At 47.9% G+C, this 26,089-nt stretch overlaps 2 protein-coding genes across 5 annotated transcripts in view; one reads left to right on the top strand and one right to left on the bottom strand.

Annotated features, from left to right (window-relative positions):
• The window catches only part of KAT6B (lysine acetyltransferase 6B), a 211,157-nt gene extending 206,349 nt beyond the window's left edge, over positions 1-4,808 (top strand). For 2 of the 3 annotated variants that reach the window (XM_017871917.1, XM_017871916.1), the window contains exon 18: positions 714-4,808. In XM_017871917.1, the coding sequence (XP_017727406.1) occupies positions 714-3,313 (2,600 nt within the window). In that variant the 3' untranslated portion in view covers positions 3,314-4,808. The remainder of the gene's footprint in view (positions 1-713) is intronic. The other variant, XM_017871918.1, reaches the window with a different exon arrangement.
• A 4,951-nt stretch (positions 4,809-9,759) lies between these two features.
• The window catches only part of DUSP29 (dual specificity phosphatase 29), a 35,706-nt gene continuing 19,376 nt past the window's right edge, over positions 9,760-26,089 (bottom strand). The window contains exons 4-5 of one of the 2 annotated variants that reach the window (XM_017871889.1): positions 16,512-16,732; positions 9,760-10,343 (exon numbers count right to left, since the gene is read on the bottom strand). In XM_017871889.1, coding sequence (XP_017727378.1) covers positions 10,105-10,343; positions 16,512-16,732 — 460 coding nt within the window. In that variant the 3' untranslated portion in view covers positions 9,760-10,104. The remainder of the gene's footprint in view (positions 10,344-16,511; positions 16,733-26,089) is intronic. The other variant, XM_017871888.1, reaches the window with a different exon arrangement.

Here is a 26,089-nt window from a genome sequence, read left to right as displayed (position 1 = left end):
AAAAAAAAAAAAAAAAAAAAAAAAAAAAAAAAAAAGAATACCTGTATTTTAAATGTTCAGGAATTTGCTAGTACTTACATTGTAGTTTGTATCATGCAAAAATGATGATCCTAAAAATGATGATGACAAGTGCATTTGTTTTGGGTATTTAGTTCTTTACTGATTTGTTTCAGAGGTACACAGCTTATTTTTATGCCAGAGGGAACATTCAAATCGAAGTAAATAAATCATGTCATCCAAGATCATTTACATCCTGTGAATGTCCACAGAGGTTTCTTCCTCTAGGTAGATATGAGAGTTAAGGCTTCTAGTCATTTTTCGAGGACAGTAATGATTTGTATATAAGCTAGCATTAATTCCTTTCCCCTGTATGTCCTAATTTGTAAATGTTCAAATTGATTTTTTTTTTACACTGTGGAACTCTAGCTTTTTGCATCAGAGAATGTCTTGTTCATTAAACTCAAATAAGCACATTAGCATTGCCTATATCCATGTGTTCCCAATATGTTACTTTCCCAGGCCTAGGTTATCTACTTGGTTTATACCACAATATTATTACACATTAGCCTTGATTATGTCTTTACCATCAACTCTTAACATGCCAAATTGAAAGCAGTGTTTGCTACTTAATTTAGAGGAATGAATTCAAGTTGCCCATGGTTATGCTTTCTAAGACTGTTTTTCTTCCTTCCCCTTTTTGTCTCTTCACTAAGACAATATGAATGATGATTCGAGTAACTTGAAAGAAGGCAGTAAAGACAATCCCGAACCTCTAAAGTGCAAACAAGCATGGCCAAAAGGAACAAAGCGTGGTCTGTCTAAGTGGAGGCAAAACAAAGAGAGGAAGACCGGATTTAAACTGAATTTGTACACCCCACCAGAAACACCCATGGAGCCTGATGAGCAGGTAACAGTGGAAGAACAGAAGGAGACTTCAGAAGGAAAAACCAGCCCCACTCCCATCAGGATTGAGGAGGAGGTCAAGGAAGCTGGGGAAGCCCTGCTGCCTCAAGAGGAAAACAGAAGGCAAGAAACATGTGCCCCTGTAAGTCCAAATACATCACCAGGTGAAAAACCAGAAGATGATCTCATCAAACCTGAGGAAGAAGAGGAGGAAGAGGAGGAAGAAGAGGAAGAAGAGGAAGGGGAAGAAGAAGAAGAAGAAGAAGAAGGAGAAGAAGAAGAAGAAGAAGAAGAAGAAGGAGGAGGAGGAAATGTAGAAAAAGATCCAGATGGTGCTAAAAGCCAAGAAAAAGAGGAACCAGAAATCTCCACGGAAAAAGAAGACTCTGCACGTTTGGATGATCATGAAGAGGAGGAGGAAGAGGATGAAGAGCCATCTCACAACGAGGACCATGATGCCGATGACGAGGATGACAGCCACATGGAGTCTGCCGAAGTGGAGAAGGAAGAGCTGCCGCTGCCCAGAGAAAGCTTCAAAGAAGTACTGGAAAACCAGGAGGCTTTTTTAGACCTTAATGTGCAGCCTAGTCACTCGAACCCAGAGGTCTTAATGGACTGTGGCGTTGACCTGACAGCCTCTTGTAACAGTGAGGCCAAGGAGCTTGCTGGGGACCCTGAAGCCGTACCCGAATCTGACGAGGAGCCACCCCCAGGAGAACAGGCACAGAAGCAGGACCAGAAGAACAGCAAAGAAGTCGATACAGAGTTCAAAGAGGGAAACCCAGCAACCATGGAAATCGACTCTGAGACCGTCCAGGCAGTTCAGTCTTTGACCCAGGAGAGCAGTGAACAGGACGACACCTTTCAGGATTGTGCCGAGACTCAAGAGGCCTGTAGAAGCCTACAGAACTACACCCATGCAGACCAAAGTCCACAGATTGCCACCACTCTGGACGATTGCCAACAGTCAGACCACAGCAGCCCAGTTTCATCCGTCCACTCCCATCCTGGCCAGTCCGTACGTTCTGTCAATAGCCCAAGTGTCCCTGCTTTGGAAAACAGCTATGCCCAAATCAGCCCAGATCAAAGTGCCATCTCAGTGCCATCTCTGCAGAACATGGAAACCAGTCCCATGATGGATGTCCCATCAGTTTCAGATCATTCACAGCAAGTCGTAGACAGTGGATTTAGCGACCTGGGCAGTATCGAGAGCACAACCGAGAACTATGAAAACCCAAGCAGCTACGATTCTACTATGGGAGGCAGCATCTGTGGAAATGGCTCTTCACAGAACAGCTGCTCCTATAGCAACCTCACCTCCAGCAGTCTGACACAGAGCAGCTGTGCTGTCACCCAGCAGATGTCCAACATCAGCGGGAGCTGCAGCATGCTGCAGCAAACCAGCATCAGCTCCCCTCCGACCTGCAGCGTCAAGTCTCCTCAAGGCTGTGTGGTGGAGAGGCCTCCGAGCAGCAGCCAGCAGCTGGCTCAGTGCAGCATGGCTGCTAACTTCACCCCACCCATGCAGCTGGCTGAAATCCCCGAGACGGGCAACGCCAACATCGGCTTATACGAGCGAATGGGTCAGAGTGATTTTGGGGCTGGGCATTACCCACAGCCGTCAGCCACCTTCAGCCTTGCCAAACTGCAGCAGTTAACTAATACACTTATTGATCATTCATTGCCTTACAGCCATTCCGCTGCTGTGACTTCCTATGCAAACAGTGCCTCTTTGTCCACACCATTAAGTAACACAGGGCTTGTTCAGCTTTCTCAGTCTCCACACTCCGTCCCTGGGGGACCCCAAGCACAAGCTACCATGACCCCACCCCCCAACCTGACTCCTCCTCCAATGAATCTGCCGCCGCCTCTTTTGCAACGAAACATGGCTGCATCAAATATTGGCATCTCTCACAGCCAAAGACTGCAAACCCAGATTGCCAGCAAGGGCCACGTCTCCATGAGAACCAAGTCAGCGTCTCTGTCACCAGCCGCTGCCACCCATCAGTCACAAATCTATGGGCGCGCCCAGACTGTAGCCATGCAGGGTCCTGCACGGACTTTAACGATGCAAAGAGGCATGAACATGAGTGTGAACCTGATGCCAGCCCCAGCCTACAATGTCAACTCTGTGAACATGAACATGAACACTCTCAACGCCATGAATGGGTACAGCATGTCCCAGCCAATGATGAACAGTGGCTACCACAGCAATCATGGCTATATGAATCAAACGCCCCAATACCCTATGCAGATGCAGATGGGCATGATGGGTACCCAGCCATATGCCCAGCAGCCAATGCAGACCCCACCCCACGGGAACATGATGTACACGGCCCCTGGACATCACGGCTACATGAACACAGGCATGTCCAAACAGTCTCTCAATGGCTCCTACATGAGAAGGTAGACAACGTGGGCAGTCCACAACACCTACGGGGTATCACTATTGGATTGATCTGCACAAATACCTTTGAAGAGTACGATTTCAAAACCAGCAATTGGTGTGAATGCAAAAACATTTGTTGGCACCATTTATTTAAAAAAAAAAAGCTGTATGCAGCAGAAAGCCTTATACAAGTTGTTTTCTTTTTTTCCTTTTCCTTTTTTTTTTTTTTTTTCCTTTGGTACCTTCATTTCTGTTACTTTTATATAAAATTCTCTGCAAAGGAAGGCCTCTCTTTGGACTATAATATGGAGGCAGCCACTTGTTGTGCCTGCTTCTGTTAAACAATGTGGATATCGAGCCCCCCAAATTATCTGTTTTAATATTGAACCTAGAGCTTTTTTTTTCCTTCCCTGTCCACTCCATGTAAATGCCTTTAGCATTTCAGTTATTGTATATTTTGTTTAAGGTGACACTTCAGCATGCCGCTAATGTCTTTGTTAGTGACAGTGCATTTTGTAGTACTGTACAAGTGTTGTGCTAACAGTAAGCCATTTCTTAAGTTTTTTGCCTTGATTAGGGTGCCCTAATTTGAGGGTTTTAAAAAAAACTATATTTTTGTTAATTATAAAACTGTAAAGAGCTATAAAAGCTATTCCCATTTGGTTAGTCAAAAGGGTTTTATTGCTAAATGTTTGGTGTAAAGTTGAGACCCTTTTCCATTTTGGTGACAGATTTCTTTGGGGAAAAAAGGCAGCTTTCTGTTTTATAAATGCAGACTTCTGTTTATTGAATGAAGCATATCTCAGTGTTTATCTGTCAGGTTTTGAAACATTTCATGTATGTCCAAATACTTGGCAGGATTTAAAAAAAAATAGTGAATTTGGTGTAAAGTTGCTATTTTATGGAAATGCCTCTAACTTTACATTTTCATTCCATCTGTAGATTTTTCTATCTTTATAAAATATTGGAGTTATTTTTTAAGGAAAAATAGAAAAGTAGCTTGTGAATAGCTCAAACTAAGCTTACAAATCGCATGTAAAAAAGCAAAAAAGTTATTTGTGTCTGTTTATATTGCTTCCTTTTTTGTAGCCTTTGTACCTGTACAGGGTGACAGTAAGGGCCAAGCAGGAGAGGCGTAATCCTTGTATAAAATAGGATCCAGCGACACTCTTGTATTTATCTGTTCTCTTTTTAGTCAGTCACTTCAAAAAAACAAAAAACAAACAAAAAAAAAGCTGTACATTTTAACATAAAATAAATTATGATGAGCCATTTTTAGCCTCTTGTGTCCTGTCATATTATGATTGATAGAGAATGACCAATGGAACTGTATCATGTGTCACGCCTCAGAACACATACACATTTTGGGAAAATAAATTATTTAGTGTAAATTGGAGTTATGGGATTTTCTGATTTGTTTTGACTTTGGGGGAGGGATTGGCAATAAATAAGAGTAATATCTAATAAAACCATCACATATACCAAATACCTATTTAATAAATTAATTTATAATGGATTTTAATGCTTTTCATGAAAGTTTATTTTATGCGAGTGCATACCTTCTGTATGCCAATCATTGTCTTTAAAATAAAGTGAAATTGTTTTTTTCTTTTGGACTTTGATCTTCATTTGCAAAGAGATCCCGCACAAATATCCAGCTGCCTCACTCGCACCGTCTGTAGAAACGCCCCTCCGAGCCTCGCACCAGGGTAGCAAACTTCCTTTTTATAAAGATTAATACCAAAAAAGCACCCAATTTGGGATTGTATGTTTGAAAATCGTTTTCTTTTAAAAGTGTGAACGTTTTGCTCTGTTGTGAATAATTAATTGTATGTTTTCTTTAGAGTCTAAAGTTTAGACCCCCTGCCAGAAGTGAATATTCACAAGTATAGCGTTCAGAGAAAGTTCTGAGTGTTGCTTGAATTTGGCTATTTCAGCAACAAGTCTAGAAATGAATTCTTGACCTAGCACCCGTGTGAAACTGGCCCGTTAAGCTCTCCAGGTGTCTGAACATGTGTGCTCGCAACTCCTCTGTTAAGCAGGTCACTACCCTGTGGAGGAAAAAAGTTGCTTTTGCACTGTTGGTTCAACACAACAAAATTAGATGTTGTACAAAGCATAGATACAAGCCTTAAAGTGGACCCAAAATCATGCAAAGGCAGGATAGAGCATACACACCGGAATAAAAGGCCTTGTGCAGACAGAGGGTGCCCAGTGGAGTTCTGTCTTGTACTCTCACCCGTATGGTTATTTGCTTTCACAGCTACAAAGCGTATTGGGTTTAGCGTCACGATGTTATCTTTTAGTCCCTTCCTTCCTCAAGTGCAAAGTCAATGGGGGTAATGTATGTAATAGCTGAGGACGGGATTCCAAGAAGACACGTCTGCAAGGGCCATCGGCACAAAGGGAAAAGATCCGTTTAAGGTGCTGTGCTAGTAGGAAAAGAAACCTCTCAAACATGCTCAGAGTGGGAAGTGGTGGTCTGTGCCTGCACAAATCCAACACTGCGTCCATTCAGGAGTGGCCAAGGACTGGGCAGCCCAGTGGGCCACACGTCGGGCAAGAGGCTGCCTGAGCCCTGGAGGTGGGGTTGGGGCCTGCAAGCAATCTGATGGGGAAGCTACACAGAGCCCCCCACGGGCCCCAACCTGAAACTGTCACATATTTTGTCTCTTTCCTCTTGGGTTAAGATTCTCTGGGGGCTGAGATTCCCCTCTGTGTTCTCTTTGGCCGTGGCCTGCTAATCACACCTTGTGGTTTGTGCGATGTCTGGGTTCCCATACCCTGCCGGCCTAACAGCCTTCTAAGGGAGCTTGTGGACGAGTCCCAGTCATTGCCCCAGACCTGCCAAACCTGAATCTAAGAACAGTCCCAGGGATACTTCAGTTGCCCAGGCTCCCTAAGGACTGCAGCATAGCTAGGACTGGGAGCTTCCCTGCTGTCCCCAGTCCCCACATTCCTTGATGGAACAGAAAGGCTTAGCATGGGAAGGAAACTGCTGATCTGAGATGGCCTCAGAACACCCTGCCCTCCACCTCACCCACTCTCACTAGAGAAATCAGTTCACATCTGAATGTGACGCCCACGATTTGGCAAAACAGTTGGCAAAACAGGAACTTGGATTCATCAAAGCTGAAATCCACCATTAGACTGAGATTCATTAACAGGCCACATCGTTTAAAATCGTAACTGTGTTCTGTTATTTAGAAGAGTCGTACCAAGTGGTGGTCAGTTGCCAGCCTCACTTTTTAATAGTTGCAAGTGGTGCCTGCCCAGGTATGAGGGCATCCGCCTTCCTCACCAACATTCTGTTTTAGAAGTAATGACTCACAATATTGTCACAAAGCTTTCACAAACTCCTCCCACACACCCAGCCTGTGCAAGAAATGGGGCCATTCTTTCCAATGTACAGATCAGGAGGTTGAGGCTCAGATTAAGCTACATTAATTACCCAAACTCACCCAGCTAAAATGTGTGAGCTGAAACAAACCCAGGTCTTTCCAAATCACAGCTCTTTTTTTTCTAGAACACTGTACTCTGAAAGGCCCTAATTTGTCACCTGATTTAAAGGCTTGGCTAATGAATGCATGTTGCTGTAAAAACTGTTAAGTGCTATGTAAATACAGGTCCCTTTGTGGCTGCAAGTAAGCCTTGGTCTACAATCAATCTTAGAGACTCAAAGTACAAGTACTGTTACATTATGAAGCAGCACCTTCCATTTCTCTGTACCCAGGGTTCCATCGTTCCTTCTACCTTCTTTGTTCCCTTTCCTGGACCTTCCTCCTCCACCCGGGCTTAGCTATAAACATTGATGTTCCGCAACACTCGGGCCGGGAGTATTTTCTCTCTTTTCTCTCATCGTCTCATCTAGTATGATGACTTCAAGTTCCACCTCTCTGCAGGTGACACCCAGAATTACATCCCCACTTGTGAACATTCCTCTGAGCTTTAGATGCCACATCAAATGACCTGGGACACCTTTTGTACATCTGCATGACAACCGAACTGGTGATTTCTGACTCCTCCTCCATTCCTGCTGTGGTCCACCCCATCTCAGTGATAAAGCACTGCCGAGAAACCAGATCAGTTAACCCTCATTTCCCCTCCCCGTCTCGGCAGGTCCTGTCCATTTTCTGGGTTAATTCCAAAATAATCTTGAATACTAATCCCCTGGCGCTGTCAGGCCAGTCCACCTCCTCCTTTCCTGTCAACAGCCTCCTAACTGGTCTTGCCTCACTTCTTAACTCCCTACAACCTGTTCTCCATACTTCAGCCAAAGGATCTTTCCAGAGTGATCTTGAAACACTGGCTTAAAACCTTTCAGTGAATCTTCTGTGCACCTGGAATATAATCAAGTCTCTCCACCCCTCTCCTTCCACTCCCACTCTCAACCACCAGCTCCGGCCTCAATGATGGGCAGTTCCTCAGCCTCGAATGCTCCAGCACATTTGGAAGGTTTATGTCTTCAAGTCTAAGAGAAGTCTTCCTTGACCACCCCACCTAAAGAGGGTTTCTCCCCTTCCCCACTTTTCTTTACCTCCATGCCTATTTCCTGCATTGTGCTTTATCACAACGTGCATTTTCATTTTTCCTGTTGGCCCCTAACCCAGGTTTTGGCATGTGGTATGTTCTCAGTAGGCACTTGGTAACCAAACAAATATTTCATATCTTACTTCTGAAGACTTGAAACACTTTTGCAAAAACTTCTGTTCCTCCTTTCTCCTGCCTCTGGCTCCCAGGAGTCATCTAGAAGAGACCACAACCGCAATTTTGCCATTCTCAGCTTCTGCTGCCTTCGGCAGGACCCAGAGTCCCACAAAGAGATGAGAGCATGAGGAAGGTGTAGAGCGCTCAGGAAACACCAGCAATGCACCTAGCTATGCTCTATCCTCCCCAACGTGAATTCATCTAAATGTAAATATTCATTAAAATGGAAATACTGACTTCTCTCTGGACATGGAACAGATCAGAGCTAAGCAATAAGAGAGTTCAGACGGGGGTAGCAGGATCCTGATGGGGAAGCCCAGGTTGGGGCCACTATGACCCTAGGTCCCTTTTGGCCTGCATCTCTTTCCCAAGAGCCGGAATATGGTCCCCTCACACCCAAGTATGAGTCATTAAGCAATTCCATCATCTGTAGTCGTCACACACCCAGTATTGCTCTCTCCCTCACAGCCACATGAGTTGTGACTGATACACTCAATCTCTGTCCAGTTCAGGACTGTCGCACTTTCAGAGGGAACATGTCCCCCTTTTCTATCTTAGCACCAGGACACACCAATTCACTGCACATTTCTGTTTATGCATCATCTTTGCCTTTTTGCTTTGCAACCCCTTTGCAATGTTTCAGGTTTCAAAATGTATTAGAAGACCAATGCTCTTACCATGAGGGAGTCCCCAGGGATGCCCTCCCAAGCCCCATGTGCATGTGAACATGAGGGCCTTGGCTCCTCCTGAGCCAAGACGACTCTCGGAGCAGACTCGAGGCAGTCCCAGGAAGCCAGGCCCAGCCACAGGGGCACAAAGCAGGGCATATCCCCAAAGGTCACAGGGTGACTCTCAGGTGGCTTACACATCTGCTGAGGCCCTGGATCCTCTCCTCCACCCATCAATAACTTCCTCTTTCATTCTGCTGAAAACCACAACCAAACTGAAGAACCAGGCCCCTTTTCGTTTTTTCCTAGAAGGCCTTTATCACATTCTGGTTTCTCCAGGCCGTTTCTGTGTCTGGTCCTTGACGGCCAGCATCTCCAACAGCAGCAAGTCTCTTTGGGTTCTGTCTGGTTTGGGATTCCTGACCCTGGAAGCTGTCACTACCCGCTTCGTGCCTGCTGCCGTCTTCTCCTTCAGAGTGGAAATCACGCAGCCATGGTGCCTGGCTTAGCTCTTGGGGAGGCAAACTCCACACCTGAGCTTACCTGGCTACCCCATCCTCCCATTCCACAGCACACAACAATTTGCAAATACTTTCTGCTATGCCTGAAAACCAGCTCGTGTTGCTTTGACTAGAACCCACGTGAAAAGAGCCTCCCTGAGGTCCCCGCTAGAGAGGATCTCCTCCCTTTTTTCCCCCAAAATTAGAAACTCCTACTTGTCCAAATTCACAATTCATTAAATCTTTCTCAGTAGTGGCAGCCCTGGCTAAGAGTCCGAGGAGCCCTGGGTCCCTCAGAAAAGTGGGGGAAGCCTGAAGCAGGGGCCTCTGTACGGGGGTTCAGGACCGCTCCCCACCCAGCTGGAGGAGCACATCTAGAGATGGTGGCGCAAGCCTGGGGGGTCCACTGAAAAGACAAACGGGGTGCAGGGGATGCCACAGAAACACAGGATGCCGGGAAGGAGCCTCCACGGCTACGCGGGCGCTCCTGTGACACTGCTCACCCAGTACAGTTCTGTAGTTGGAAAAGCAATTTCTATTTTAAAATACTTTTTATAAGAACGTGAATTTCCTTTCAGACAAAGCCAAACATTTAATCACAACATAATGCCTACATATTTTAAAATCCTTTCCCTCTTCCTTCTCACCAAAACAAACAAGCAAAGCAGGGAGACTTTGTGCAGCGTCGCATGCTCCTCTGTGACCCAGAGCCGGGAGCCTGTCCCTCCCATTTTGCTGAGAGACTGAGTGCTTGGCTCTGCCCGGGGGCAACTCTGGGTCCTCCCTGTCCCCAGCACACATGGGGAAGTTGAACGAGATGGTTTGGAAAAAGTCGAGCTTTGGTTTAACTGTCCCTTATCTGGAGTCCTAGGCCAGGGCTATGTTGTGCCTCTCCCCTCTGTCCCCCAGTGCCTCTGCTGGCCAGGTGAGTCGGGCCCTACAGTTCCCTGACATCCCCCTCACTGTCCTGGCGCTGGGCCTGTCGCCTCTGCTGCACCAGCTGCTTGTCCAGCTCCCGGAGCTGCTTCAGAAAGCCCCGGTTGGGGAGGACACAGCGGTTCTTGGCTACTTGCTGGATGGCGTCCACCAGGGTCATGTCCTTGTGGATCATCAGGTAGGCCAGGACCAGGGTGGCTGACCGGCTGCGGCCCATGACACAGTGAACCAGGATCTTACCTGCAGAAGAAGCGGGGAGGAGAAAACCCACACTGAGGGGCAGGCGTTGGGGGCACAGGTAGGGCCCACTCCCATCCTGACTGTCACCCTCTCGCCCACAGCAAGTGACTCAGCACTGTGCCCCACAGCTGCCTCTAGAACAGTGTCTTCTTCATAGGGTTGTTGAGAAGGCAAATAACCCTGTAAATAACTCGATTTTAGCACAATTTGTGCTAATGAATGGCTGCTGAGCTCCTACAGTGTGGCCGGGCTGCCTTTCCCCTGAGCACCGTGGCCAGAAAGCAAGCACCCACTTCTTGATTGCTGTTTCGGGTCTCAGGGAGGCTGGTCCCAGGTTCTCCCGGGCATGACCGTGCTCCTGGGGTGTGAACGTGTCCAGCTGGATGAATGTCTACCCCTGGCATTCAAATCCCACAGATCTTTCCGGAGGCTGCCGGGCCCCTGGCCAGCCCTGCTGATAACCAAAGTGTTTCTTCCTCTCCCAGAAAACAGGGTAATTCTTTCTGTCATGACTCAATACTTGAAACAGATGAAAGCTGTAGTTCATTAAGCCTTTTGGGGGCCTCACGTCTGTTAAGTGGCAGGGGGAAGGGGAGAAACAGTTGGAAGGGAGAGGGAGGGGGGAGGAAAGGGGGAAGTGGAGGGGATGGGAGGAAAGGGGGAAGTGGAGAGAGCGGGAGAGAAAGGGGAAGAGGAGGGACAGAGGAAACTCAGCTCCAGTAGGAGCTCCAAGAGCTGAATTTTGTTTTCAAGACTAGGGCATGAGGCCGCGCGCGGTGGCTCACACCTGTAATCCCAGCACTTTGGGAGGCCGAGGTAGGCGGATCACCTGAGGTTGGGAGTTCAAGCTCAGTGAACGCACATCTGTTACCATTGGAGGAGTCAGCCCCATTGAGAAGAATCAAGGTCCAGGCAACACTTTTGTTCCTTCCTGTGGTCAGATTAGCTGAGACCCATCATGCCAGAGCACATCTCTCACAGTCACAGGGGCCAGCACTATACCTGCGTTGGCTTTTATTTCCCAAATTCTGTCAGAGCTCCAAGGGTTCCCCTGGCCAGAGCACATAGTGGGAGAGATCAGCACCCCTCTCATGCTTGCAGATACTTTTCTTCATGACTACACTCAGAGCCCTTGAGGCGTGCCTGACCAGAGCTCATCTTTAGGAATAGCAGCAGCTAGTGCATACCTATGCTTGCAGGTCGTTATGTTCTCACAGCCAATCAGAGCACCTGGAGCCCATGTGGTTAAAGCCTGGCCAACATGGCAAAACCCCGTCTCTACACAAAAATTAGCCAGTCGTGGTGGTGCACCTGTAGTCCCAGCTACTAGGGAGGCTGAGGCAGGAGAATTGCTTGAACCCAGGAGTTAGAGGTTGCAGTGAGCCAAGACTACGCCATTACACTGGCGACAGAGCCTGGGCGACAGAGCAAGACCCCACCTCAAGAAAAGAAAACCCAAATCCAGAATCTCTACTGCTCCTCAACTGCATGCTTTTAGAAGTGACTGGAAGACAGGCCTCTATCACGAAAATCAGACATGGGCTAAGGCTGTTACCCTGCACCATGGCCCGTCCCCCAGCCAGGTGTGCTACTTGCTAAGCAGACTCCCTTGCTTTCAGGAGATGCTCTCTGCCCACCTCCCATGCACTATCTGGGAACCTGCCTTTCTTAGCAACTTGCAAAGAAATTCCGGTAGAGCCCTTACTTCTTCCCAAGAGGTTCTAGGTGTGTGGAAGTTCTGAGAAAAAAGGTGCAAGGTGTATTATGAACTGCTGGGGCTGGAGGGAGATAGGGCAGGAGACCCTTAAACAGTGAAAATCGGCCGGGCATGGTGGCTCACGCCTCCAATCCCAGCACTTCGGGATGCCAAGGCAGGTGGATCACTTGAGGTCAGGAATTGGAGACAAGACTGGCCAACATGGTGAAACCCCATCTCTACTAAAAAATACAAAAATTCACCAGCTGTGGTGGTGAGCACCTCCCAGCTACTCGGGAGGCTGAGACAGGAGAATCATATGAACCCAGGAGGTGGAGGTTGCAGTGAGTGGAGATCGTGCCACTGCACTCCAGCCTGGGTGACAGAGTGAGACTCCATCTCAAAAAAACAAAGACAAAAACAAAACAGTGAAAATCTGGTCTGGTTAAAGCTTATTAGAAGCACCAGAGAATCAACCTCCTGCTTGAAAGCAGGCTTCATTTATTTATTCATACCTCCCTTATCCATAATAGATTTTTTTTTTTGAGACGGAGTCTCACTCTGTCCACCAGGCTGGAGTGCAGTGGCCGGATTTCAGCTCACTGCAAGCTCCGCCTCCCAGGTTTATGCCATTCTCCTGCCTCAGCCTCCCGAGTAGCTGGGACTACAGGCGCCCACCACCACGCCCAGCTAGCTTTTTGTATTTTTTAGTAGAGACAGGGCTTCACCGTGTTAGCCAGGATGGTCTCGATCTCCTGACCTCGTGATCTGCCCGTCTCGGCCTCCCAAAGTGCTGGGATTACAGGCTTGAGCCACCGCGCTCGGCCTCATAATAGATTTTAAGATGCCTTCAGAAGCAGACTATGGACTGTTTAAGAACAAGAAAGAGCAGACAAAAGGAGAGCATGATACTAAAGCACCTCGTGGCATTTGCCCTGGAGTTTCTTAGAAGACTTCATTAAATTAAAATCACACTAATTCACCTCAGAGGATGCCGCATCAGGGGCAGTTAAGGCAACCCAAGTGGGGTTCCTGTGACAGTATTTTGTGAGGACTTCTTTTTCTGATAAAGAGTGACAAGTTCAGTTTTTTCAGATCCTATAACCAGCTGGCATGCCTTGCCCTCCATGATATTTGGTGACCTCTTATACAGCAAAGTCACCAGGTGCTCAAAATAAGGGCAGAGGACTCTTCTGTGAGGCCTCGGTGACAGAAGGAATCCCCGCTGGTAGGCTGGTGTCCTGATGGCGCTGCCTCTGATTAGCTCTGTGACCCTGGGCACCTCACTTGGCTTCTCTGGGCCTCTGTTTGCCCAGCTGTTGGGGCAGGACCGGGAACTAGATTATCTCTGAGGTATTTTAAGAGTGACTGAGGTTGCCTGGGGAGTTCTTTCTAAAGGGTCAAGTCAGGGTAGGGATGGGGTGGGAGAGGGCCCCAGGGGCTGATTACAGCCACAGTACAGCTCCACAAGGAATGGTTTTTAAAAAGAGTGAAAGAGACTGGCTGTGAGAAGCCAGGTGGGGGAAATGGTGTACACTTGGCTGAAACCAGTCAATGAGAACGAAGAACATAGACAAGAGGAAGCAAAGAGTGATGCCTTGCTTTTTGGCCAGACTATCTATCCACACCTCCTACATAGAGTGTAAGAAACATACAAGTGGGTCCGGCACTAAAATGCCAACCAGTGTCCCTTGGTTTTCCCTTGGGTCCGGCACTAAAATGCCAAGCAGTGTCCCTTGGTTTTCCCTTGGGTCCGGCACTAAAATGCCAAGCAGTGTCCCTTGGTTTTCCCTTGGGTCTGGCACTAAAATGCTAAGCAGTGTCCCTTGCCTAGACACAACTGGGCCATCCATTGCATGTGGCAGGTAAGCTGAGCACCTGCCATCCAGTGGGTATGAAGTCTATGGTATTGCTGCTCCTAAGCTAGCGGCCATTTTGTTTGGTTGCTGTGACCACTCAGGGCACAGGTTACAACCTGATGGCCACTGGGTTCCTTTAGTTTGTCCTTTGCATCATTTTAAGAAATTTCAATCTGTTGCCAAGATCTAAAAATCAAGCGATTTTATAGTAAAATCCAGATTGGAGACTTCTGAAAAGTCAGATCTCCCACATTTGCACGGACTCTCATAAGACAAGCATTAGCTGAGGCTGAGTGGCAGGTGCCCCTGTGAAGGGGGTGACAGGGCTCTCTGCTTAGCCACAAGTGCCCCTACCCCACCCCCCTGCTGTACATGCAGCCAGCTTCATTTGTTTACACTCTGCGTGGTTCTGCAGGGTAAGCACTTGAGCCCTGACTTGAATTCTTTAGATACGTCAGTGCAAAGGCGCTGAGAGCAGAGCCTACCCTGCCATCTCTAGTGGGGTCATGTCCTGCTCCCCATCTCAGTCGAGTCCCGGCACCCCTATCCATTCATTCTACCCCCTCAAAGTCTCTGATGCTAGTATCTACTCTCCTCCCTTGGCCCTTCATTTGCTAGGTGCCACCTGGCCTAACAGTCATGACCCACAGCAGCCTGACACCTCCTCACAATTTTCTGTCATCTGCCTAGGCCTAAGCTTCAACTTGAGACCCTGATTCCTTCTGGATTTGGCAGTGGGGGCAGACCCTAAAATTGAGTGCCAGGAACCTAAAACAAGTTTTCATGTAAGTATATCTTACAGTTCAAAGTTGGAATGTCTTTTTTTATTTTCTTTGAGGATTGGAAACTTTACGATGATGATGTGCACATGCTGGCGTGGTTATATGCTTCACGGTATATGACCATGCTTTATCAAATACATCCGAGAGCCTGCTGTCCGCCAGGTTCTCTGCTAAGCACTTTATGTGCATTACTGCTGATCCTCATTATAACCTCTGAAGGTAAATATTTTTATCACCGGATGGAGAAACCAAGGCTCAGAGAAATCTCATCGTTAGTAAATTGTGTGTCAGAAATGTAAACCCGGCCCTGTCTTCTCCGAGGCCTGCCAGGCCCTTCCCATGAAGGGTAAGGTCTAAAACATAGTAATGGCAAGTGAGTGCATTAAACAGAAACGGAAGGATTAGGTTGTTGCAGCCTTTGTTTCTTTCATGTCAAATATGTTTTCAGTTAACTTCAAATACTATGAGACAAATTTTACCTTGTGGTGATGACTCAGTTCAGTTGCTTTTTTGATCCTGCTTGGAAACCCAGAATGTACACAGCACAAAAGATGGTTCATAAATAGACTCATAAAAGGAAGGCCTGGAAATGAGGCATCTTCTAATACAAGCATGTTAGCTCCAAGGGTTTTTGTCATTGTGACATTGCTTTCTGAGCCAAAATAATGACAAACTGTTGGTGGCTATGGTTGGCTGTGGGGCCAGGGCCACCTTGGGATGTCCATGAAAGTCTGATACTGTCCAGCAGACCTGGCCTAGGCCCAGCCCCAGGTTGCAAGTTCCTGCAGCAGTTTGGTCAGTCACTGAGACTTGACCTCTTGTGGCAAGAGAGGCTTTCAGTAACCGGATACCCTGAATTATGTGATGGCTCCACAAAGGGGTGTGTGACACATTGGGCTGAAGTCAGAGCACAGATTAGGGAGCTGAAGTCCCTCTGGCCTCTGTGGAATGCCACTGAAGTACACCCTGCAGCAATAACTGTATATTGTCTTACCCCCGATGCGTCCCTAAGCTGTGCCCTTCTCTCCAAGATAGCCTTGTAGCCTTTGCTGGATTAGGGTAACCAGCAGTGCATTCTGAGCACAAAGACTAGCACTGTGATTTAAAAGATGGATAATTAACGCTGGGAAAACTTGGAAGCTGGAAGTGCAAAACCCAAATTATACCTCAAATGCAGCGTGCCAGTAAAGCTCAGCTTGTCAGCTTTCTACTGGAGGCCTCACTAGGCTAAGTGTAAATGGGGACATGGCGGCTAGAAGGCGGTCTGTGAACTTGGATGGTGGGCAGGAGAATTTAAGGTCTCTCTATGGATTCCCACTCAAGTCAGCTCCCTGAGGGTTTTACGGCATCAAAGCCCTTGGCTACTAGTTGGGTTCAGGCCCAGGCACAATTACTGTCTCCGGCCGTAGTCCCAGCTTTGAGGGCTCCCAGACGGCCTCCGCCTTTTGAAGGATGGCAAATGTCCTTTAGCAAAGACTCCGACCAAAAGGCCTTTTTTTCTTACGCCCTATTTCCATTCCCCAGAGCTGCAATCAAGGTCCGAACCCCGCCAGCAGCACGCTCGGTGGTGCAGGTCCTTAAACCTTCACAGCTTCCAGGGGCTCGGACCTTTACCGTAGACCACAAGCAGCCCCAGTGGCCTAGCTTTGCGACAGACAACGATTTCGCACGCGTACATCCCGCTTCCGTCCTGGGCCTCCGGCAGGGAGACCTTGGGATAAGGACGGAACCTAGGCTAGGGGCGGAGCCTTGGCGGGGCGGGGCGGGGAGGGGCGGGGCCTAGACTATAAGTGGGTCAGATCCGGGCGGGGCGGGGCCGCGGGTCTCTTACTGTGGTCGTCGCGCAGCGCTCTGTCGATGAAGGCGGCCGCCGGGTAGAAGAAGACACTAAGGTCGAAGGTGGGCAGGTCGTCGGCCTCCACGCCGTGGTACTGGATGTCCATGTCATGGTAGTAGTCGGGTCCGGTGTCCACGTTCCAGCGGCCATGGGCCGCGTTCAGCACGTGCGTGAACCCCGCCTTCTGCAGCCGGTAGCGGTCCAGCGCCGTCGCCCTGGGCGCAGGGGAGAGAAATCTGTGGGCGCGCGGCGCCCTGCCCCGGGCCGGGAAACTCAGAGGCCGCCCACGCTTTCTGCCGTGGATTCCAGTTCCCAGAATAAGGACTAGTTATTGCAAATGAAGTCCCAAAGCTCTGCTCTTACCCGGTCCCCTACGCCACCTGCACTGTTTTGTTATTCTGGCTCGGCTGTCTCAAGAAAGGACAGGGTGGAGGCTGGGGTAGGCGAGCTGAGCTATTCGTTCGTCCATTCGTTCTTTCATAATTCACTATATACCGTGGAGCCTGGTGCTGGACTCTACAGTGGTCGCAGATCTGGACCTGCCAAATTGCCTGAAAGCCCTCCAAAATAACCTGTTCATCAGGGCTGCCTTCACCCACCCTCTCCTCTGAACCTGCCGGATGTTTTTAGGGTTTGGAGATGGAGGCTCAACTGAATGGTTTAAAGCAAGGCCTTCCATGAGAGGATTGGATTGGGATTGAGCAAAGTTCACAAATTCACGTTGGCACGATGTGAATGGGAAGGTGTTGCTTTGGGGAGCTGTTGCCCAGCTGGGCAGAGCGTTGTTCTGAGAAGGAGGGCTTTTCCAGCCATCTATTGTTTGAATTGATTGCAGGGAAGTTCTTGAAGCCAGCAGTGAAGTTATTTAATGGGCTACAGCTTTATCTTTCTAGGCAAGAATTTCCAGTAACAGTAAATTTAGTCCCCTTGAAGTAGATGGCTCTGGAGTATGACTCGACCAGAAGGCAGCATGGTGGGGCCGGGGTGGAGATGGGCTGACAGAGGAAACATGGGTTCTTCCTGCCTATGGGGTGGGGCAGGGAGGGACCTGTGTCACTACAAGTGTCAACATTTGGTGATGGAGGGGAAGAAGGAGGCAAGCACCGGCCAAGCCAAGGAAACAGCACCATCTAAGGTATGGAGGCTGGAGACAATGAAGGCCTTTCAGGAAGCATTGTCTATTTCCTGTAATCAATTATCCATCCCCAAATAATGATTTGCAATCTATTTGCACTGTGCTGGGTACTGATGGTAAAGAAGTGAACAGAGGCTGAGCACAATGGCTCACGCCTGTAATCCCAGCACTTTGGGAGGCCGAGGCAGGCAAATCACATGAGATCAGGAGTTGGAGACCAGCCTGGCCAGCATGGCAAAACCCTGTCTCTACTAATAATACGAAAAAAAAAAAAAAAAAATAGCCGTGCGTGGTGGCGCATGCCTGCAGTCCTAGCTACTTGGGAGGCTGAGGCACAAGAATTGCTTGAACCCAGGAGGTGGAGGTTGTGGTGAGCCACTGCACTCCAGCCTGGGCGACAGAGTGAAACTGTGTCTCAAAAAACAAAAGAAGTGAACAGGTTAGTGAAGGTCCCTCAGGAAGGTCAGATACGAATGGGGGTAGGAATAAACAACAAGTAAAGATAATTTTAGAGAGCAGTGAGAGCTGTCCGAAGGACCTAAAACTTCATGACATGATACAGAATGACCATGGTCCTGCTTCAGGCAAGGTGGTCGGGAAAGGCCACTGTGGGGAAGTGGTGTTTAAGCCAAGACTGAGGGTGAGAAGGTTGAGGATGAGTTGGAGAGAAAGTGTTTCATCCAGGCAGAGGGAACAAGTGCTGAGAACAGAAAGGAAGCCAGTGTGGCTGAAGTGGCAAGGGGAATAGTGGTACAGAAGTTTGGAAAGGTAGAGGGACTGGATCGTGGTGGGTCCTGCCCGCCATAGGAAGGAGTTTGAGTATTATTGCAAGTGTGGCAGAAGTCTGCTAGAGGATTTTAAGAAAGAAGTAAGCATTTTTTACTTTTTTAAAGATCAATCTGGCCAGACAAGGTGGCTCACACCTGTAATCCCAGCACTTTGGGGAGGCCAAAGTGGGAGGGTGGCCTGAGACCAGGAGTTCAAGACCAGCTTGGGCAACATCATGAAACCCCATCTCTACAAAATATAAAGAAAAAAATAGCTGGGCATGCTGGCATGTGCCTGTAGTCCCAGCTACTGGGGAGGTTGAAGTGGGAGGATCACCTGAGCTCAGGGAGATGGAGGCTGCAGTGAGCTGTGATTGCACCGCTGCACTCAGTCTGGGCAGCAGAGAGAGACTCTGTCTTAAAAAAAAAAAGAAAGAAAGAAATCAATCTGGCTGATGTGTGGGGATGCTGGATGTTAGGATCTGTGTTTGGGAGTCAAGGAGAGCTTTAGAGAGTGTTTAAAGAGAAGTGATACAACCTGGGTTTAACATCTCCCTCAATTGCATGAAGACCAGTACTTCAGCTCAGGGAAGACGTGACAAGGGTCTGCAGCCGCACCAGTAAGAGGATAAAAGTGGCATTGCACTCCAGCTGAGGGCTCATGTCACGGCCACTGGTAAAAGCATGTGGACAGAAGTGACCATGTTAGATGCTAGCAGGGACCAACACCCTGGGCCAGGAGGAAGCTCACACCAGAAATACATGCCATGGCCCCTCGGCCAAGGGCGCGCTCGTCTTTCGCTGGTTTCCTGGAGCTTTTTATCTGGCATGAGAACCACGATGGTGTCCAGTGTTTGGGAAGGGAACTGAGCATTTGGAAACATTTGCAGACAGCTCATCAGAACTGTGGCATGGAGAGTGGGGGGTCCCACTGAGCCCCCCTCCACTTGGCTCTTGGTGTGGCCATTCTGACTGTGGGACACATTGTGCTTTCCATTTTTCCTCAGAAAGGTCTGCTTTTCATTTTTCGTCTTGCCCCAAAGTATGTATACAACAAGCATTATGCTTTGGGGATGTAGCTCTGTGCCCAATTAAAGCCGCCGCTAATGCGGTCCATCTTGCTGAGTAGCAATCAACCTCACTTTGAGGTTGAGCTCAGTGGAAAAATTAAAATTAACTCTCCTTGACAGGAAGCTCCTACCCACCGTGAAGCTCCTACCCACTGTTCTCTCTGGGTTCAGTAACTGGCCTTCAACATAATCAAGTGGCAGTTTGAATGAATAACAGTTTGCACTTTGCCACTTTTGGGGAGTGGGGTAGATATGCAACAAGACCCATTGCCTGACACCTCCATATCCACCACGTGAGGCTGATTTTGGCTGTGCCTGAGGGAGAGAAAGAGGCTCATGAGGACTCCAAGACCTGGTGGGTATTTGAGGCCCACGACAAGTTTTCAGGGTCTTGGCTCCTTGGACGGGAAGGGGAGTCAGTATCCTCACACATCACTCTGGGGACTCCCCCCAGCTTCGTTCACTAGAGTTCAGTTGAGGGCTTGAAAGAGCATCCACAGCAGAATGGGAATCTGCAAATAAACGGAGTGCCTCTTACACAGATGCTGTGGGGGAGGCAGAGCCATCATCACAGACACCTATCGTCCAATCCCCAGCTGGGACAGACACCCAGCTCAGCAATTATTGGGAGTGGGGCAGGCTTAGAGGGTGGTGTCTGACACTAGATTGCTTTGGTTTTGTTTTTAAATTTCAGGGCCAGATACATTATCTGCTCACATATGTTGAAAAGAGACTAAGAAACACGGGCATTTTGAGGTGATGGGCGTGGAGAAAAGGCCATGTGCCCCACTCCTGGGTCCACATAAATGCCTCTGCTGAGGGAGAAAAGACTTCAGAAAGAAAAACAGATTTAGGAATGTAATTCCAGAATCTAGATGACACAGGAGCTTTCATTTCTGGTTAGGCACAATCCTAGATGTGATCAATCTGTTCAATTTTTAAATAATATGTCATCTCATGACAAAAATAACAAATGCTCAATGTAGAATGCAGAACACATACTGCCCCCTCCAAAAAAATCACCTGTATTTCTACTCCCCTGGGGATAAAGGCTATTGTTAGCTTTTGATGTAAGAACCTCCCATTGGTTCTCTATGCATAGATTTGCATATTTTATAGAGGGTGGGTTTTTTTGTACAATACTATATATAAAGTTTCAAAATCTTTGACATGGTGATATATTGTAAACATCTTCCTATGGCAACATACAAGACTTCAATAACTGCATGCTCTTTCATTATATAGGTAAGTCCCAATTTTTTCTTACCAAACATTTTGCTGTGTTTCTTTGGGCATTCCTCTGATCATGTTCATAGGAGACATTTTTAAAAGTGAAATTGCTGGGTCAACAGATATGGCCATTTTAAAATACATTTGATACTTGTTACTAAATTACCCTACAGAAAACTTGCTAAAATTTGCAGTCCATATACTTCGTCAATTTCATAGACGAAAGAAAAATGGTGTCTTGTTTTCACTGACTCATTTTAGCAATGATGGACATTGTTTACACATTTGTTGGACTCATGAAGTTTACTTTACTTTTTTTTTTTTTTTTTTTTTAACATTTTTTGACTCTTTCCAGTTCATTGGAATCGTGTAGTTTACTTTTTTTTTTTTTTCTTGAGACAGAGTCTTGCTCTGTCACCCAGGCTGGAGTACAGTGGCGCCATCTCGGCTCACTGCTCACTGCAATCTCTGCCTCCCAGGTTCAAGCAATTCTCCTGCCTCAGCGTCCCGAGTAGCTGAGATTACAGGCACGTGCCACCATGCATGGGTAATTTTTGTATTTTTAGTAGAGACAGGATAACACCATGTTGGTCAGGCTGGTCTTGAACTCCAGACCCCAGGTGATCCACCTGCCTCGGCGTCCCAAGTGCTGGGATTACAGGCATGAGCCACCATGCCTGGCTTATGCAGTTTGCTTTTGAAGAACACCGTCAGTCATATCCCCGTTTTGACTGACTTCTCTTGAAGTCTTCTCCCTTCCTGTGAACTTCCAGCCTAGCTCTGGATTTGGACTCCAGATTGGAGGAGGGCTGAAGAAACAAATTCCTTCTTGCATGGCCCAATTTCCTCACCTAAGCCCTTCCCTCCCTGCCTGCTTCTCTGGCCTGGCCCAGATACCTGCCAGCCCCTCTGGAGCTGTTCCCAGGAAGCTTGCTTCAAAGCCCCACCCCTGAGGAATGACAGATAAGCTGCCACTCCATGAAGCGGTCTTCTTGGGCAGTGCTCCTGACGTTTCACTTGTTCAGATCCCTTGTCACTCTCCTGTTGTCAGCCTAAATACCTCAGCCTCTGCTGGCAAGCCCATTTTCCCAGGCGTGTGCTCTTGCACAGAGGGGAGGAGGCACAAGCCCTGAATATATACATCTGTACAAACCCCCTGCAGCTTCCTTCAGGCAGCAGCAGGCTGCTCCCATGTTGCACAGACTCTACATTGGGCATTGAAGGAAGTCCGCTCATGATTGGAATGGTTCCCCACACTCTGATGTCTGCGGAGAATCCACACATTTCCCACACCTGATTATGGATTTCTGTTTGCTGGCAGGCTGTACCTTGCCATCTCACACCTTATTTTTTCAGTAGGGTGTGACACTGTCATGGTCACACATCATTTCATGTGTGTGGCCTTGATGGTGACCTTCCCCAATGGAGTCTTTTTTTTTGAGACGGAGTTTTGCTCTTGTTGCGCAGGCTGGAGTGCAATGGTGTGATCTCTGCTCACTGCAGCCTCTGCCTTCTAGGTTCAAGCGATTATCTTAGCTCAGTCTCCCGAGTAGCTGGGATTACAGGTGCCCGCCACCACACCTGGCTAATTTTTTGTATTTTTAGTGGAGACGGGGTTTCACCATATTGGCCAGGCTGGTCTCAAATTCCTGACTTCAGATGATCCACCTGCCTCCGTCTCCCAAACCCAGTGGAGTCTTAACCGTGCAGTCTTGAGTGTGCCCGTTCCTTGCAAGTGGACTTTAAAACAGTGGGCACATTTCTGGCATCTGATCTTTGTTCGTTCACCTGATGGGAAAGTGAAATGAACTGGCCTTCCGGTGTCTTGGGTGTTCTTGTTACTTGCTGATGGTGAAGCTCCTCCGTGTTGAGGCACCTGAGAAAACACGGGGCTGACAGCTGAAACTGACGCATGAACTGAGGCAGCAGAACCAGTGGGAGCCTGCGTTTTCTTTGTTTGCTAAACAGCACCGATTACACTGGCAGTACTTTCCTTGTGAGAGTCTTGTGAAGTTGAATGATGCAGTATTGAAGCTTCGTTGAGAGGTTAAAAGATGCTTCCAGGGGGAAAAGGCAGTGGAAAGATGTATGTCAGAATGTGCTTATCCCATGACAAAATGTGGTAATGGGATTATATGTAATTTAAATTTTGTTTTTGTCTTTCTACATTTTGTACATTTTCAGTAATGAGCCAGTCATATATTCATTTACTATGTAAATGTATAGCATGATGTGTATTGTTATTTCCTTAGTTCTCAGGAGAGACCATTGTAGAGGCATAAGGTGGCCTAGGGGTTTTTAACTCCTGCTGGAAATCTCCTGTCTGCCCCACTCTCTCAAACTCTATGCCTCCAAGGATGGAGGCGAAGAGAAGAGAATACCCAGGAGGCCTGGTTTTGAGAAATGATGTGGTATGAGTAATTGGACTTGGCATTTGCCTAACCATGCAAGGAGATGGTTTATGTTGCTTGAGGCCTTGACTGCTAAGCCGTTTTCTGGCAATGAGAAGGCCAGGCCAGGCCAAGGCCTCAGGCTTCTCTCCCCAAACATCTTGCCCATGACCGCTGCCCAGCTATGCCTCAGTGGCCTTCAGTAGTTGGAAGTCCTAGTTATTTCAGGTAATGCCCAGCATGTTAAATTGGCAACCTTGACTGTGTTTTGCTGCATCCTAAACTGGCCACGCCACCCACACCTTGAAGAAGCAGGTTAATTTCATACTGCTCGGTACCTTAAGGCAGAATTGGTTCCTCCTTTTCAGGGAGAAGAAGCTATCTCAGCTGACTGACTTGCCTTCACTTCACTTCCCAGGCTCTCGAGGCCAGGCCAGCCCTGGAGATGCCTCTGGCTTCTGAGGTTGTGAGTCCGGTCAGAAGCAGAAAAGCAGAAAGGACAAGACAGAGGGTTCCCTGGAAAGCCAGCTTGGGCTGGGTGGGTGGGACAGCCCGCAGGCCTTGGCAGGAATCTGACCCCAAATGCCGGACCTTGGAGGCAACTGTAGTTTAAGCAAGGAGCTCCTGAGGGCCCCCACCATTCCATGAACAGCGGAAGTTTAACTGCACCCTGGCACTGGCTCTGACACCCGCATGGTGGAGAGGCAAGAGAGATTTCTCAATTATCCTGTTTCAGCCAAGCCTTATCACTGGAGGCTGCCCTGCCTAGGAATTTGCAATCACTTTGACGGTAGCCAGGATATTTCCCCTCCTGCTGACTACAGGGAAAAAAAGGACTGAAAAAAGATTTTGCTAAGCAAATGAAAGATGTGAACGAGATTAAAGTGAGAATATTTAAATTACAGAAACTTAGTGCTTTCGAGCATACTCAAGCATTTTTGAAGCACCCATTTAGGGACTGCTGATTGATAAGAGGTGATGAATTATTCTTATCTCATCATTGACGCCAGTCCCTGGCTCTCTGGAGGGCAACACTTGGTTAACCTAATTTGAATCTAATTTGAATGACTTAAAAGTAATAAAACAAGTGTGTGCTTGAAACTAATAAAGCCTAATTCATTTAATAGGCCATTTCTTAAATAATTTTATTTTAGAGCTAGAAGGGAACCTTTGAAATCATCCTTTATTTTACAAATAAAGAAACTGAGTCCCAGAACAATAAAATGCTTTGCAAAAGGCCACCCATAGTTGGTGGCCACCCACACACAGTGGGGACTGGGATACTGTGCCCAGTCATGTTTGAGCCCTCCACTCCACGCTGAGCCTGTGTTTCCACTTGTGGCAGATTCAGACCCCTGTCGAGTTAGAGGAATGAGTAGGGAGTGGGTGGCTACACCTTGTGTGAAGAAGACTTCCCCCAAACCCCAGGAGTATCTGCAAGGTGGCCAGCCAGGCCCCACCCCTTCGACCCCTCTGCTGAGCCAGCAGAATGAGCACCCTTCACATCGCTGTCCTGTTTGTGGCCTTTTCTTATCAGGCAGCAGTGGCAGGGCCACCTTTCCCCTCCCCTGGGCTGCTGAGCAATGAGGACTTGGAGTTACCAGGCAGCCCACTTGGTGAATCCCCTTGGGCTAACCTGGGATTGAGAAAATGCTTTAGCAGTTTTGAAACCCACAGGCCCAAGGAGCTTTGATGTGGCTGCCTTCTTAGGCCTTAGGTCACCTCCCTGGAAGGTCTAGGAGGGCAGGCCCTCCTTCCAGCACTCTGCCCTGGGTCGTGATAGAATCTCATGGGAGAAATCTGACCCAGGGTTGTTTTCTGTCCCAAGGCTTCTTCCCCTAGCATGGCGACCCTGGGTGGAAAGGCACAGTGACTCTTCTTTATCTTCCTCATACACTGTGAGTCGAATTTCCAGAACCTGCCTGATTTGTCATTCAGTGCATGAATGTACTGGGCACTGTGAGACGTGTTTTGTTTGCATTAACACATAGAATCCACATTTTATAGGTGAAGAAGTTGAAAGTCACAAAGCTTGAGTGACTTGGCCAAGGCCACACAGAAACCAGTATTGGGTCCAGACACTGTGGCTCCAGAGCAGATGCTTAGCCACTCGACCTCTCTCCACAAAAAGGAGCAGGGAAAAGAGTGAGCTTCATCTTAGAGGTACATATGCCCCTCTGCGGGCCCAACAGTCACTGGCCTGGGCTCCAAGGATAGATAGTAGCTTTGGCCGTTGCAGGACATCCAACCTTACTCCTGGGTCCTGACCTCCTTCACTTCCAGAGCCTTGGTACCTTGGTACTGGGCTCAAAAATCTTAGGTGCTTTTAGGGAAAGGAAAAACCTAACCAAAATGTAAATATCAAATTAAAACTGAGGCTTTATGCACGAGGAACCAGCTTGGAGCTTTTGGCTGCTTTGGGCAACCCCTGCAAAAAGACCAAGAAACACAGGCAGCCTTGCCTGCTCACAGCCCAGGTTACGGCCTTTGCATGGCTGCATTGGCGGTGGAGTTAATTGCTCTTGCAATAAGCATCTGTGAGTGTCCTTAACCTTGTTAAGTGAGTGTCACAGAAATTAGGGACAAGCACCACGCCATGCTGACTTGAGGCTCCAGCCCCCAGCCGGGGGTGCAAGCCTCACACACCTGTGTGTGCTTGTATTGGGGCTCGATTAGGCAGAATTGAATTACAAGGGCAGCGACATTTTCCATTTTCTTGGTTGAAAGAAGCAAGTTCAAGGTCAAACATCAAGGAGGCAAGCATATTTTATTGTCTGGCACGTGATTAACTAGAACACGTCGGTTCTGCTCAGATACTCAATGGTTTTCTGAATGAAGTCCCTTGGCCGTCATTTACCCTTCCTCGAGCTGGCCCTGACCTACCTTTCCAGATTTCTTTTGTGGTTGTTGTTAAGTAACAATATGTTGTTAAGTAACAATAATATTTGCATTTTTCTATTACTTTTTTTTTTTTTTTTTT

Source organism: Rhinopithecus bieti, unplaced genomic scaffold (genome assembly GCF_001698545.2).
Source record: "Rhinopithecus bieti isolate Rb0 unplaced genomic scaffold, ASM169854v2 scaffold_6022, whole genome shotgun sequence".
Lineage (NCBI taxonomy): Eukaryota > Metazoa > Chordata > Mammalia > Primates > Cercopithecidae > Rhinopithecus > Rhinopithecus bieti.
The sequence above is the reverse complement of the archived record's forward strand: the minus strand, read 5'-3'. Positions and strand labels throughout refer to the sequence as shown.